The following is a 14,763-nucleotide window of genomic DNA, read 5'->3' on the forward strand; positions in this document are numbered from 1 at the left end:
TGTTTGAATTTGGCATATATGGCTCTTAAAATGTTTTTTAAAAATATGTTTGAGTTGCTTTTTACACATGAAATGAACAACACGGTATGAATGATTGGTGCAGGGGTATATACAGCAAGTCTGTGGGAATGAGCTGAGAGCTGTCACACTACCCTTTGCTTTCATTTTCTGTCGTGACAGATCACCACTGACATGCACCGACCGACAAACACATTCCTTGTCTTTATCCCTAATTTCCATGAAATGTCAGTTGTTTGATCAAAGGCACACTCTTGCTTCAACCACATGCTGTAACCTCAAAATTACATTTTATGTCATCCCGGAGATGTTCAAAGTTACACAAATTAACTGCATTCTTTTGCTATCCTTACAACACAATTCCGCACTTGAAAAAACTGTGAACAAATCTCGTGATCATGCTGGACATTTACTGATTAACTGTGATTACTGGGAGTGCATGTGGTACATTCCGCAGCTCGGTTTTACAGGGGTTGAAAATCTTATTATAGGCTAGGCCAGCCATCCTTACATAGAGCAACAGTTCTTTTTTTCAGATCTCCAAAGAACTCGTTGCCATAGGTGTCATATGCAACTTCCAGTGGCGCTTGCAGTGTACATCTTTTTATCTGCTGAGAGACCTCATATCCATCATCAAAACCACTGTCTATAACGCTAAGGTTGCCATGGAAACGCATCAGTGCGCCATACACTAACAGATGTCGGCGCACCCGGACTTTTTTTGTGCTAAGGAAAGGAGACTTCAACCACGCAAACCTGAGATCTTGCATTGATTCTTCAAGAACGTGAGCTTTCCCACCAGGAAAAAAAACAACAACACTTTGGATCAGATCTACACAAACATACCAGATAACTACAAAGTCACCCTCCTGCCATATATCCATCCAGGTGAGGCAATTAGAACTGAAACTCATTTGCAAAGCAAACCTGGCTGCAGGGAGTTTTTGAGGTAGGGAGTTTTATTATATACAGGTATATTTCAATAAATTAGAATATATTTATCGTATTTTATTGAGATGACATACTGTACATAAATAGAAGCTGATGACTAAAGATGTGATTTACCAGCTGGAAAATGGCCTTAATGGACCATTTATTCACCATGTGCTATAATGTCATGTAATATTGAACTTGTTACGATATCATATTGTTCCGTTTGTATATGTATTTTCTTCTATTTTGCTTTGTTTTACTCTGCTGTCTGGAGCCAGGCTGGCATTGCAAATACCTTGCCTGGATAAGGTTCAATAAATAAATAAAACAAATATATGGAAAGCTCTTAGTCAGTTTTTAAATACAGCAGTGTGAAGTATTTGGTATCTGTAAATGTGTTTGCAAACAGATTGTACATTGCAAATATTTATTTGCGAATGGAAGTTTTTTGAATTTTTGTTTTCCCCGCGACTGACTGGATTGGACCATCAGAGCGTCTCCACAGGCCGGCCGAGGAGGACGCCCACGCCCACTTGGGCTCGGACCTTCCCTCTTTAGCGGAACCTAGTCGGCCAGCGGCGGACCTTGCTACCGGCAGCAGATCTTGCCGCAAGCCCTTGGCGAGGTCCGCCCATTTTTGATCAGTAATTCGAAGTTCTGTTTTTGATCCTCTTATTTCGAGCCTTGCGTGACGGACGCATAAAGGCGGCTGTGTGAATGAAAAAGTAAATGCCTACAGAGGTCTGTCAACCAATCGGCGTTCGTCAGCGCAGCCCGCTCCCCCAAAGATTTCCTGGTAGGTCTAGGAAGACATTTCAATGAATTCTAATGGGGAAAACTAACGATATAAAAATAAATTAGTTCAGGATCATCACGGAGCAAATTCAACTCTTACTGTAAGTCAAGGTATCACTGTATTTCTATTCTGGACAGTTAATTTCATGTATTCTTTTTTATATTAATTATACCCAATATTATCAATCAGGTGGCACGGTGAAAGACTGGTTAGCGCATCTGCCTCACAGTTCTGAGGAGCGGGGTTCAAATCCGGCCTCGCCTGTGTCCCAGCAGAACTCAACTGGTCCACCAACATCTCCGAGTCATCTCTGCATTGAGCTAATTGGAGGAGGCAGTCACTTTTCACTGCTGAATACTGTCTACGTTTTAGTCCTTTCTTCAATGTTGTCCCTGTAAAAGATGTTGTATTTTTAATGACAACATTTTTAGGGATGAAGTCATTTTTTCCCCCTGAGATATTGTATTTATTGTGCTTTAGCGTTGAGCGATGAGGAGGAGCTGTTGCACACCTCTTACTTTGTGCCAAGAGACAAGTAAGTGGTTTACATCATACCAAATCCTAACACATACCAAAGTTAATATAAAGGAATTATTTATTCATACGTTGGAACAGTGGTTACCAAAAGTACTTAGGCTTATTTTTTGGGGGAGAGAAAAGCCCCTTTATTAATGTATTGCATATTGGTTTGCGTACCCCCGGGAGTTCCGACAAAGATAATACGGATATTTTTCGGCTATAAATCTAGGCTATAAATCTACAGGTTAAGTCGCTCCCCTTTCAGTACAAAATCATGTTAAAAAAAAAATATTTGTATTATCTTTGATGGTATGATATGACACAGTGCTAAGTGGGGCCCACACAAGAGTCCCATACAGGTTAGCCCCACCAGCGAAGTTAGCTTTTGGCTAAAGAGTGGCAAAGCACTAAGCAGCAGAAAGATAAAGCCTGTTTCACTACTCTTTCGAGATCGCAGATTGTTAGATCGAGTCTAATAAATGGGTTTAAAGTCCAGGATTCATTTGAGACAATGTGAAGTAAATCGATCAAACTAGGTACAAGATAGTGAAAACAGCGGAGGAGGCGCAGCAACTTGCCAGCAGTCCCTACGATGTTATGTGGTACTGTATTTACATACCTTTGTAACTTGCATTAGTTATCGTAATATAAAATACATGATAATACAATTACTTTGTTCCTTTTGCAGTTCATTGCAAAGATGTTTGTTCCAAACGTTGTATTTTGTAGTACTTTATTTTTAAAAGATTATACCTTTATTGTATTCGTTTTTCTTTTACGCATCCACTTTTGCGCAATTGCTTTACATTTAGGATGTTGTTTTGTTATATTTTTTGAAGTGTATTTATTGAAAAATGTTAAAATGTACAAACGTATGAGATTTCATTATGAAAGAAATTAATAATTCTTTCCACATAAACACACAAAGGTACAGTAAATTTGTACCGTTGAGTACTGTTATCAGAATCAGAATCAGAATCAGAATCATCTTTATTTGCCAAGTATGTCCAAAACACACAAGGAATTTGTCTCCGGTAGTTGGAGCCGCTCTAGTACAACAAACAGTCAATTTACAGAACACTTTGGGGACATAAAGACATTGACAAAAAACAATTGTGCAAAAAGATGCAGAGTCCTCTAGCACTTAGAGCAGTTCGAACGACTAATATTGCAATAGTCCGGTGCAATGACCATTGTGCAAAGGGCGCTGAGACTTCAAGGAGTGTATGCGGTTTAAAGTGACGAGTAGTGCGATCATCTGGGACAATGTCGGTTGTGCAAATGTTACAGATACTCCTCAATCAGTGTGCAAATGGAGCAGATGCTACTCTGGCATGAGTGGCCAGTATATGCAAATAGTGCAGCATGGCGAGACAACTACAGTGAGTGCACAAGTAATAAATAATTGGCCCCACAGAAATGTGACAACGAACTCAAGTCAAAAAATTGCCAGCTTGTTGTAATGGAATTATAGGTTAGGTGTTTAAGAAGTTGATCGCAAGAGGGAAGAAGCTGTTGGAATGTCTACTAGTTCTAGTTTGCGTTGATCGGTAGCGCCTACCTGAGGGAAGGAGCTGGAAGAGCTGGTGACCGGGGTGCAGACGGTCCGAGAGGATTTTGCACGCCCTTGTCTTAGTTCTGGCAGCGTGCAAGTCCTCAATGGTGAGTAGGGGGGTACCGACAATCCTTTCAGCAGTTTTGATTGTCCGTTGCAGTCGGAGTTTGTCCTTTTTTGTAGCAGCACCAAACCAGACTGTGATGGAAGAACACAGGACCGATTCGATGACCGCTGTGTAGAACTGTCTCAGCAGCTCCGGTGGCAGGCCGTGCTTTCTCAGAAGCCGCAGGAAGTACATCCTCTGCTGGGCCTTTTTGAGGACGGAGTTGATGTTGTTCGCCCACTTATGGATTCCCAGCTATAAGGAATCTGTACCGTACTGGTTCAAACGTGAAAGGTCCACATGCTTAGGTTTGACACATATTCATTGAACCATATGACCCATAAAATATGCTTCATTAACACAATTCACTTACAAATGTCCATTATTATCCTGTCCTCATTCAACATTTTTAGAAAACTAAAAATACCTTACAAGATGGGACGGGGTACGACTGGTGAGCACATCTGCCTCACAGTTCTGCGGACCGGGATTCAAATCCGGCCTCCCCTGCGTGGAGTTTACATGTTCTCCCCGTGCCTGCGTGGGTTTTCTCCGGGTACTCCGGTTTCCTCCCACCTCCCAAAACATGCCTGGTAGGTTAATTGAAGACTCTAAATTGCCCGTAGGAGTGAATGTGAGTGCGAAGGGCTGTTTGTTTATATGTGCCCTGCGATTGGCTGGGGACCAGTTCAGGGTGTAACCCCGCCTCTCGCCCAAGGATAGCTGGGATAGGCTCCAGCACTCGCCGCGACCCTTGTGAGGATAAGCGCTACGGAAAATGAGTGAATGAATGAAAGACCTCACATGCATAACTGGACTTACAATAAATAAATTCATTCCTGTCTGTTTAGACTCAGTTCTTTTCAGCACAGAAGGGCTTGTGTCAGCCATTTTCCCCGAGCTATAAGCATCACCCTCAGCTTTGATAAGAAATGACAGGGGATCGGCGAGAGAGCTGTGGTGACTGTCAGGAACAAATATTTCACCTTGGGCATTCTTTGTTCTGTTTTACACTGAAAGACATATGTGATGCATGTTTTACAAATAGCCGTGGCAGTGAAATGATATTGCTGCTCACAGATCACGAGAAAGTGACAACCTTTTTTGGGGGGGGGGGGCCTTCCTTTTCCTTTGACTCAATAATACCCCATCCAATGGTCTGTTTGTCACTGCTCTGGAGAAAAATGTCTATCCATATTCATTTTTTGGGCGTGCTCTTTAAGGCTTTTGTTCTGTGCTGTGAGTATGTACTGCTCAAAATCGTAATTGTATTTTTTTTTGCCATTGTTCTCTTCACTATTGTTTGCCTTTTGCATGCTTTTCTCTGTTTATCTTTTCTATACCAATCAGTTATTGCTCCAGCGCCATCTGAGGGGAAATCTGCTTAGCAGCCAGAGCATGCTTGCTTTCCAATTAAATCAAGATGTATTTGCCTTTCAAAAGGTTCCCTTTCCTCACTGTTTTTTTCCCTTCGGAATAATTGATGGAGGTCTCTGGCCTCACGATGAATGGCTTTAAAGCCTGGAGATGAATAGGAAGATGAATGATTTCACCCCTGTGGAGGCCAGGGGGAGCTGGAACACGGACTGCTGACGTTGTGACAAATGTACTGGCCAGAGCAACCAACCGTGTCTGAATAAAGATGGGATTGGGGTGTGGCATGCTCTTAATGTGGCTAAATAGATGTTACACTTTCTGACAGAGCCTCAGTCTCTGTACTCGATGGACAATAACCAGAGTCTTGCAATTAACTGCAGGCAAAGTGACACAGCTGACAGCAAAGCAGGAGTTCAGTGGAAGCTGTGGGTTGCCAGCTTGCTGGGGTGGGAGAGTATTGGCACTGTTGTAGATGGTTGTGTTTCCACCCTCGGGAAATAAGGAGGCCAAGAGGTCAGGTGCAAAGTAAGGGAAGCCGATAGCCTGGGTGAATTCTCACAAATTTCTCATACAAGGTTTGTAAACTAAATTCAATGTTTATCCTGCATTTAAAGAACAAACACTCTGCCCTTGTGTGGCAGCTAGTGCCATATGTGAAATAGGTTTGAAATGCGTTTACATTATCAAAGGTCCCATATTTTGGCTATTTAGACCTCCATAGAGTGACTCTAACCTAAAATTAGTATTATTATTATTACTTGAACTTAGTATAAAAGTGTCAATTTCGTAAAACAAACAAACAAAAAACACCTTAGTTTCGTCATACCAGTGTCCAGAAAACCCGGATACAAGCGGCCGAAATGAGTTTCCTTCGCAGGGTGTCCGGGCTCTCCCTTAGAGATAGGGTGAGAAGCTCGGTCATCCAGGAGGATCTCAGAGTAGAGCCGCTGCTCCTCCGCATTGAGAGGAGCCAGATGAGGCACGTCCCACCGGGAGGAGACCCCGGGGACGACCCAGGACATGCTGGAGAGACTACGTCCTTCGGCTGGCCTGGGAACGCCTCGGGATCCCCCCGGAAGAGCTGGATGAAGTGGCTGGGGAGAGGGAAGTCTGGGCGTCCCTGCTAAAGCTACTGCCCCCGCGACCCAACCCGGATAAGCGGTAGAAAATGGATGGATGGATGGACAGTGTCCAGAAAAGTCCCCTCTGACAGCTACTTCTGTTTGACCAAGTTTTATACCCGATGTGTCCATATTTGGCTTGTGTCCATATTTGGCTGTCTGCGTGTTTTACAATCTGAGGCGTTCATTTTGCCACCGGCCCCAGTGTCGACGGTGGGCTTAAGATAAGGTACATAAGATGACGTCGTCATAGGCTGTTTCATACTCTTTGAACGCTGGCAGCTAGCATTCACGCTACTTTTACTATGTTACAATGATCTAAATGTCACTTGCTACTTTTATTTATCAATTTTTGCTTGTTTATCAACTATTTCGTGCGCGAGACTACGACTTTGACTTCCGCATCGGGCGGTGTTTGCGCCAATCTAATTGTGACATTTAAGTCTAGTTTACCAATCAAACAACAAAAGAAAGTCACATGACCTTGCACAACGTCTTCTATTGGGCTTCCCGGGCATAGGTGTTAACACTAGACAAGCCAGCCCGGCTGACCGTCGTCCTGTGTGGCTACCATTTTGGGAAGGTCGTCGTTACCATGAAGGCAACGGCGCGCTACTCTTGTTTACATTAAGAAGATCATAAACAACAGCTTTCATGTATTGTAGTATTTGTTTGGCACCGTCTGCCCAAATGTGGATATTTCAGCTCACTGAGAACTTGACAAAACACTGTGGAGTAAATCGTTTCTGCTATTTACTCAGTACTTGAGTAATTATTTCACTGTGTACTTTTTACTCTCGCGCTGAGGTGCTGCGGGTCGCGGCCCCGGTTGTGGTCCCCGGGGAACCGCGAAGCACACGTAACATCAGCGACAAGAGCTGACCCGCTAGTACATCTTGTATTAATGAGGGAACGCGGCTACAATTATCCAATTATGCAGGTGGAGATGGGCCTGGCTCAAGTTGGAGGCCAAAACACAAAAAGCAAAGGAATTAGGAAAATGTTATTTTAATCTTAAATTTGTTCATCAACATGTACTTGAGCGGTGTAAATAAATGTTTTTCTGCGTCAAGAAAATGTGTTGATTTTGCCTTTTTGTACTTTGATTGTTGACGAATTAAGTCGGCTGTACACACAGACCCACAGTGGCGCAGCCCACCCACTGTCGGATCCCCCAGCCTGCGCAGGTCTATGAACTTATTCGAATAATAATTATGGGCCCTGCCACACAGTTGCTGAATTTACGCCGGTCATGAAAATAGAGCCCTTGTTCTGAAAGAAGAACCAGTCCCCACAAGGGATGAGACAAGAAACTTTGCTACTTCCACATCATTTCAGTGTCATACTAACCTGGAGATGATGTGATGTGTTACATTTAGAGCTTGGTGTGATTTTGTCAACTTTTCTACCAGTTTTCTTTGTTCTGCTTCAGGGCTAATAAAATGTAGGAGTCCTATTTAAACGAGAACCTGTTTTTTGCGCACAAACAGCATTGATTTGGATCCTTTATGACTGGTGTTGCACATTTAAGTCCCATCAGTTCGTGTTGGTTGAGGAGCAGTGAGCGGAGTGAAGCTGTAGGTTGTTTCGTTACTTTGACTGGCTAGCTGCTACATCCTTAGGATGTGCTCTAACGTGAGAGTGTTGAAATGGTTTGAAACATTTTGCATGGCATTTGTGGCTGATTTCATTTTCCACTGCAGATGCAGATGCATTAGGCATCTATTAGGAGTGTGTTTAAAGAGCATGTCATTGTTTTAACATATTAATATTGAAGTGCTTAACTTCCATTTTTATTGTGTTAACATTTGTAAACTGTTACTTAAAACAGTGCTTGTACCGTTAATGCAGTTGTTATGACTGCACATTTGATTTCATTGAAAAATATTGAAACACACCAGTTGCAAGGAAATGATTGTAGCATCTAAATTGGGATGATAGAAAGATCAAGTTAAACATAAGACCTAGAAATGACTCAATCCAACTGTCATCTTTGATTGTTATTTTTTAGACGAGTGAGCCGGATTGATACACAAAGTGTAAATAATGATTTGATATGAATTTGAACACAAGATTATCTGCTTGTCACTAAACTACACAAGAAAAATCATTGCTTAAACATTCTGGCATTGATATGCATACAGGAAGGTTTCATTGCAACTATTTATACGATATCTTTGCAGCAGTCAACAAAGATCCTTTAGTTATAACTACTGTCATGTGAAACAAATGTTTTACAAAATGTCGTGTTAAAAATGGCCAGGATATGAACTCAACAAATATATTTATCATGCCTGAGGCTCCACTGGGTGCACAGAGTGAACACTTGTCAGCTTTCATGAGGCATTTATGTGATACTTGGATCATTTCTGACAAGGTGGTGGAACAACATGTTGCTTATTGCTTACATCTTAAAAATAAAAGAGCTTGCGGCTAGTGCCGTATTTTTTGCCCAACTTTGAATATGGAAACAGTGCCACATTGAATAGTTACATGCTGTATTTGTCTGTGAAAGCTACTATGAAACATTTTGCCAGATCTTTCTTAGAGGCCATCAAGTGGTCAGGACAGCCTCATGATGTGTAACTAAATCAACACGGTTCGCAGAAAACGTGGAATTCTGGACTCTTTAAAATTAGGTACAATTCATAAAGCATCTGTAAATTGTACTACAATTGTTATTACTCGGCTTCACACGATCAGGATTTTTGGGGCCGATCACCGATCAACAAGTTTAAAAAAAACGATAACCGATCAACGATCCAATCACAAGATGGGGCAATGTGTCTAATTACATGATTTGTTCATTTATTGTATATGTCTCTGCACTCTTCAAAATGATTTTCTAGCATTTTAGACTTAACAAACATTGTTTTTCATGCTTTCACTGCAGTTTCTTTCAGTTGTTTGTTGCAGGGGGTGACTCCCTTCAGTCATAGCAGGTAAAATTCCACCTTACTTTAATAAAGACATTGGCCTCACTGTTCTAAAACCTTTGGAGTGGTGTGTATATACAGTATACAGGCATGCATGGCGTATAGAAATCAAGAATGTAAAGGACATGTCCAGTTATAGAGGATATTACTTGTCTTCTTATTTAAATGACCACGTATGGTTTCTTGCCTGGTAAGAAATGTCTCACCTGTGAGGTATTCTGGGTCAGGCAGTGGGTGCGATAGGTCCTCGTGACACTGAACTTCTGTTGGCACAGACGCCACCACCGTGCCATCTGGTAGCTGCTGCTCGATACCTCTTGCAAAGTTTTTCTGTCTGAGGAGAAAAAAGAAAGTCCTTTTTAGAGAGAATATACTGTATCACAAGAAGAGCAGGAAGAATTCCAATACAGAAAATCCAGTCATAATTAAATGTTGGGATTGAGGAGGGTGTCTGTGGGGGAGATAGCGAGCCAAATAATATGTACAGTATGTACAGAACATGTTGATATTCATCCACTAATGCATGTACTTTATTTGCAAATGAAATCATTGAAAAGATTGCAAATACAGGCCTTCATTTGTCTTGGGTTAACATAGGACAGAATTGTAAATATTCTTTGTCATTTGGAATATTTTAGAAATTTCAGAGCTTTTAACCTTACTGACCCTGGTGCCTCAGATGTGTGTGTTTGCAATCAAGTGTGTCAAATAGTTTCAGTAAGTCATCCCGATTCAATTTAAGTGTGTGTTTTTCCTAACATTTTTAGCAGATGAACAGGAACATCAATACTGACTTGGCAATTATGCAAAGGCATTTTGGTTTTCAACAAGTAGTGCATTTAGCAATGTAATTTGACATTATTTTAAATGCTTTGGTGCAATATGACTCAATTTTTAGAATTTCTTCATTATTCCTGCCAAGCCCCCCCCCCCACCAAGGCATCCCTCCTGATTTAATTAGTCAATTACAAAAGAAATCCAAGCCTGGAATCATACAGTATCGAAACCAAAACTTGCGATACTCAAAGATGTAAACCTGATTCAGCTTCGAATTGGCAGAAGCACGATATACCCTTCCCACTCACCTCCATTGCACAATACAGCCATATGAACTCACGAGCTACCAAACTAAGTATTATTATTATTATTATTATTATTATTATTATTAGGTTTTTACATTCCCCCCCCAAAAAAAATGGTGACGGCCAGCTGACCTGAGGGTTTAAAACCGCGGCTACCACTAATTATAGTTCCGTTTTCCTAAATTGCGGACTATCTTAGCTAATTTAAGAATCATGGGAACATTCCAGCCACCGAGTTGAGAATAGAGATGGAAACTGCAAAGTCAACAAACTGTTTGCCATAAATGCTTCAAAAAACCAAGTTAGGTTGGCTCGTCGCACTCTCGCCTCCACTCACACCGCACTTCTGCTGGCTTGTGCTGCTGCTAAGTGACTTTGCTGCTCCGTAGGGGGCGTTGCCACAGTTACCTTCAATAGTTAAAGTAGGTACTTTACTGATGACTTGATTTCAAAAGTAACCGAGTTCGAAAAAAGTTACTTTTTAGTTACTTTCAGCAGCTGCCAAGTGGCAGCAAAATCACTTATCCACAGTACAAAAATAACAAACAAAAAAACATTTACCTTAACCGTACCCGTTACTTGGTAATGTAAGCCGCACAAGTTACAGAATGATGTCATCAACAAGAACCAATAACTTATTATTAGTGTAGTTGAAGCCACATTAAATCATCAACTTAGTGCAGACTTGACATGGTAACACAGTACAATAAGTACCTAAATGTAAACAAGCAGACTATTCTCAGTATACTTGTCTGAAGACTCTTAAAGTGAACTCCGTTTTCAAGGACGTTTTGTATATATGATCTCTTTCGACTTGAGTAACGTAACAATAAGATACAACTTCCGATAATCGCATCCAGATTGATATATTTTCACAAAACCTAATTTCAACATTGGTTTTTTTCATCGCAGTGCATTCTGGGTAGTAACGACAAATGGGGATGCGCCCAACGCCGTAGCCACAGTAGCGGCCCCAGGCAGCGATGAACGCTGTTCAGCCATTTCAGTGTGATCAGGAAAATGAGGAGAGAGAGGAAGAAACAAGAAATGAGGATGAAGATGACAGGTGCGAAGAACCTCGAGTTGCTCATTTTCAGCGGTGTAGTTGTAGCGACTGCTTGCCAATGCCTACTGAGAAAGAGAGTATCTGTTCCGTTTCATTTCTGCCGCTGCCGACGGTACTTGTTCGTTTTGCCCAATGTTATAAATGCATTCAGTAATAACAGAGTAAAGTTATATGCATACCTATGTTGCTATTTTTCACTGCTAACTCAGTGTCCGGTGGCAAAGGTTTGTTTACAACAGCTGCTGCCGCTAAAGTGGGCGGATCGAGGTACACGGTCAGCGCCTCCTGTCTTTCACGTCTTTTTGCTCGGCTTTCGCATGTCACACGAGGGCGTTTGGGCTCCTTGTGAGGAAAGATCATCGGCGCTGCATTGAATTTAAGCCGGTGGTTTTATAACCAGACACACCGGTGAGCTCTCCCATGAGCTGGGGGCGATCAAAGGCTTCGAACAACTGCGGATCTTTCGGCAGCTCAACTCTTCCGACCACACCCTCCCACCGTTTCCTCAACTTGATATTTTTGGGGAAAGCTATGAATGTTTCCCTCCATTTTTAACTCTTTTCACTGACGATAAAAGTTGTTCGCAAGTGGCTAGCTCAGCTCCGTAGAGAGCAGCAACGTAACAATTTTACAATAGCCATTCAACGTCATCATTCCCAGAATTCTTTGCGCACGGTAAACATGGCGGCGACAGTGTATCAAATGATGGTCTCAACGAAATAGTTTTTTTTAATTTATAGGAATCATTTAGAAATATATACCACTCTATTTCAGTAGTAGAGGTCAGTAGTGACCATGACCGATTTATGACCATGCATTTCGGTATGAATAAGTAACCCACAATGCATTGTGAGTTTAACACACCAGTAAAACTGTATTCTTAATGTGTAAATCAAAAAGTAACAACAATTAAATACACTTTTTACTGAGGAAAATAACAAAAATAGTGTGGCGACAGTGAAATCGTGCATTTCTTTGCACTTTTATGGTACTGCATTTCGGAAGAACAACTGTATTAAATCAGCCGGGAACTTAAAGGCTAAACTTAACCGACTGGTGCTCAAACCTTATAGCATTATAATTTGAACAACTGACAAAGTAACTGTCAATGTAACTAATACATTTATTAAAAGAACACCCATCCTTTAGAATATAATGCATCAATCTTATCCCGACTAATATTCTGCCAGAGCTTTTTTGATAGAACCCATTGTCAGAGAAAATGGTGGTGGCCCACTAAAATACACTTCTTGCATAACGGTAAAGCAATAAAACAAAAAAAATAATAAAAAATAAAAAAGACGTGGGTAGAACAATTTACACGGGTTGCCCTTCAAACTCTGTGGATTCAAGTGCATAAATGATCCTAACTATTCATTAAACCAATTACACTCCATCGTAATAAAAGGTCAACATTAAAATTGCTCAAATTCACACGTCTCAGAAATAACAGAATTTACTGTTTATTGGTGTCTGCTATTGTGTGAATGCAAAATGGCTGTCTCATCCTGGCACTTCAGCTGACATATCCCTCTGGTGTATTAGAGCAACGTCATGAGGTTCCCTCCAGCGGTCAGTAAGCACAGCCAAAATATTAACTGTCTCTGTGTGTGTGTGAATACGACATTTGTGCGTCAATGTTGTCGTGACTATGGCCCGGTTGACACTGCAACCCCCCACCAATAACTTGATGAACTGCGTTCTCCCAAGCCGCCCCGCTGTGTGAGACGGCCACCAAAGAACGCCTGCCGTATGTCAGCTGGAGCTTCAACTAATTAGCAGGTTCCCGTCGAATCTGGATTCCAGTCAACAAAGACCCCTTTGATGTGCAGAACTGAAGATAGCGACCAAAAGGCTGGGAGATCCTCTCTCTAATAAGTACTTACTAAGTATTTACTTATTTACAATAAGTAAAGTTATTGTACACACACGTATTTACAATAAGTAAATACAGCAATGAACTATTTGTGTAATATTAAAACATGCACGCAAGGCGCCACCAAAAACGCCCACTGGGAACAATTGTTGGGACACAGGCGACACCCGCTGGCGTTTGCGAGTTACTGCACTGTGTGGACTTTCATTCGAGGTTTCTTTTACTGAAGATAAATGTCTGTTTTGATATTTCACGAATTCTGCAGAAATATTCCAAATTTAACCTTTGATTCCCGCCTCCTCTCTCTCTCTCTCTCTTGGGTCTTGCTCTCTTGTGTCTTGCTAACCGCTCTCCAGCTACGGGGCGGTCTTCGGCCAACCCCCTTCCCCTTCCCTTTCCTTTCCTTTGTCCTTTGTCCTTTCGTGCCACCACATGGGCGCGAGCGACCGCCTGACCGAGACGGCGGCGGTTTCGATCGAGGAAGCCGGCCACGCGGCTTCGATCTGTTTTCCTAGCCGTGGTCTGTTGGCGGAGCCTCAGTAAGCAACTACCGGCCTTCCGTACCGGTCATGCACGCAGCTGAGAGCAAGAGCTGGGCCCACCACAAGTTAAATTGGCAGGGAAGTTCCGAGCGCACTCCGACGGGACAACTTATTTTCCTTTTTCCGCCTGTTTTTGTTTTATTTTTGTGCATCCCGAGACGACTGAGACAGACCACCTTAAAGACCCACGGATCTACGGTCATGAGTAGGACACTGCAAACTTTGCCGGAATGTGCAAAATTAGTGCCTTCTAATTCTGGGGAAAATACCAGCTTCACCCAAGTTCCAACTTTGTACTCGCTCAACACGGTGCAACTTATTCACGCTCATTTTTAGTCCAGCAACACACAATGTCCTATCTTCCCCTTTCGTTTACCCTTTGTGTTATATTCTTTATGTAGTTAGATCCCTCGTAGATTTCATTAAATATTCTATACAATTCCAGTCCGTGTTGTGTTTTGTGTGGGTTTTGAGTTTAATAATGAAACGTCTGTAATCTATAATTTGTATTTCCTAAATGTAGCAACCTTCAGATTATGAGATTGATGAGGTTTTTCGTCACTTTTCCCCAATTCTATACATATAAAAAAGAGAGGTGGTGTATTTTAATATAAAATGAGGGTAATTATTTTTGTTGTGCATTTAGTTTTCCAGTCAACTCCAACACGGGTGTCACTTAACATCTTAAAGCACGTTCAAATTTGGATTAATTGCCCAGCCTTGCGTTACAGTGCACAAGTCGAGCAAGTTGATGATTTTGTTCTGACGCAACAATGAAAGGCATTGATAGACGACCGCCGATTATGTTTATCCACAGAAATCGGCCGATCATGATC

General features: G+C 41.8%; 1 protein-coding gene across 7 annotated transcripts in view; it reads right to left on the reverse strand.

The window, feature by feature from the left end:
- astn1 (astrotactin 1) overlaps positions 1 to 14,763 on the reverse strand; it is a 272,558-nt gene that overhangs the window by 131,327 nt on the left and 126,468 nt on the right. For all 7 annotated transcript variants that reach the window (XM_061693365.1, XM_061693361.1, XM_061693360.1 and 4 more), the window contains exon 15: positions 9,568 to 9,695. In XM_061693365.1, the coding sequence (XP_061549349.1) occupies positions 9,568 to 9,695 (128 nt within the window). The remainder of the gene's footprint in view (positions 1 to 9,567; positions 9,696 to 14,763) is intronic.

This window comes from Phycodurus eques, chromosome 13 (assembly GCF_024500275.1).
Source record: "Phycodurus eques isolate BA_2022a chromosome 13, UOR_Pequ_1.1, whole genome shotgun sequence".
NCBI classification, from domain to species: Eukaryota; Metazoa; Chordata; class Actinopteri; order Syngnathiformes; family Syngnathidae; genus Phycodurus; species Phycodurus eques.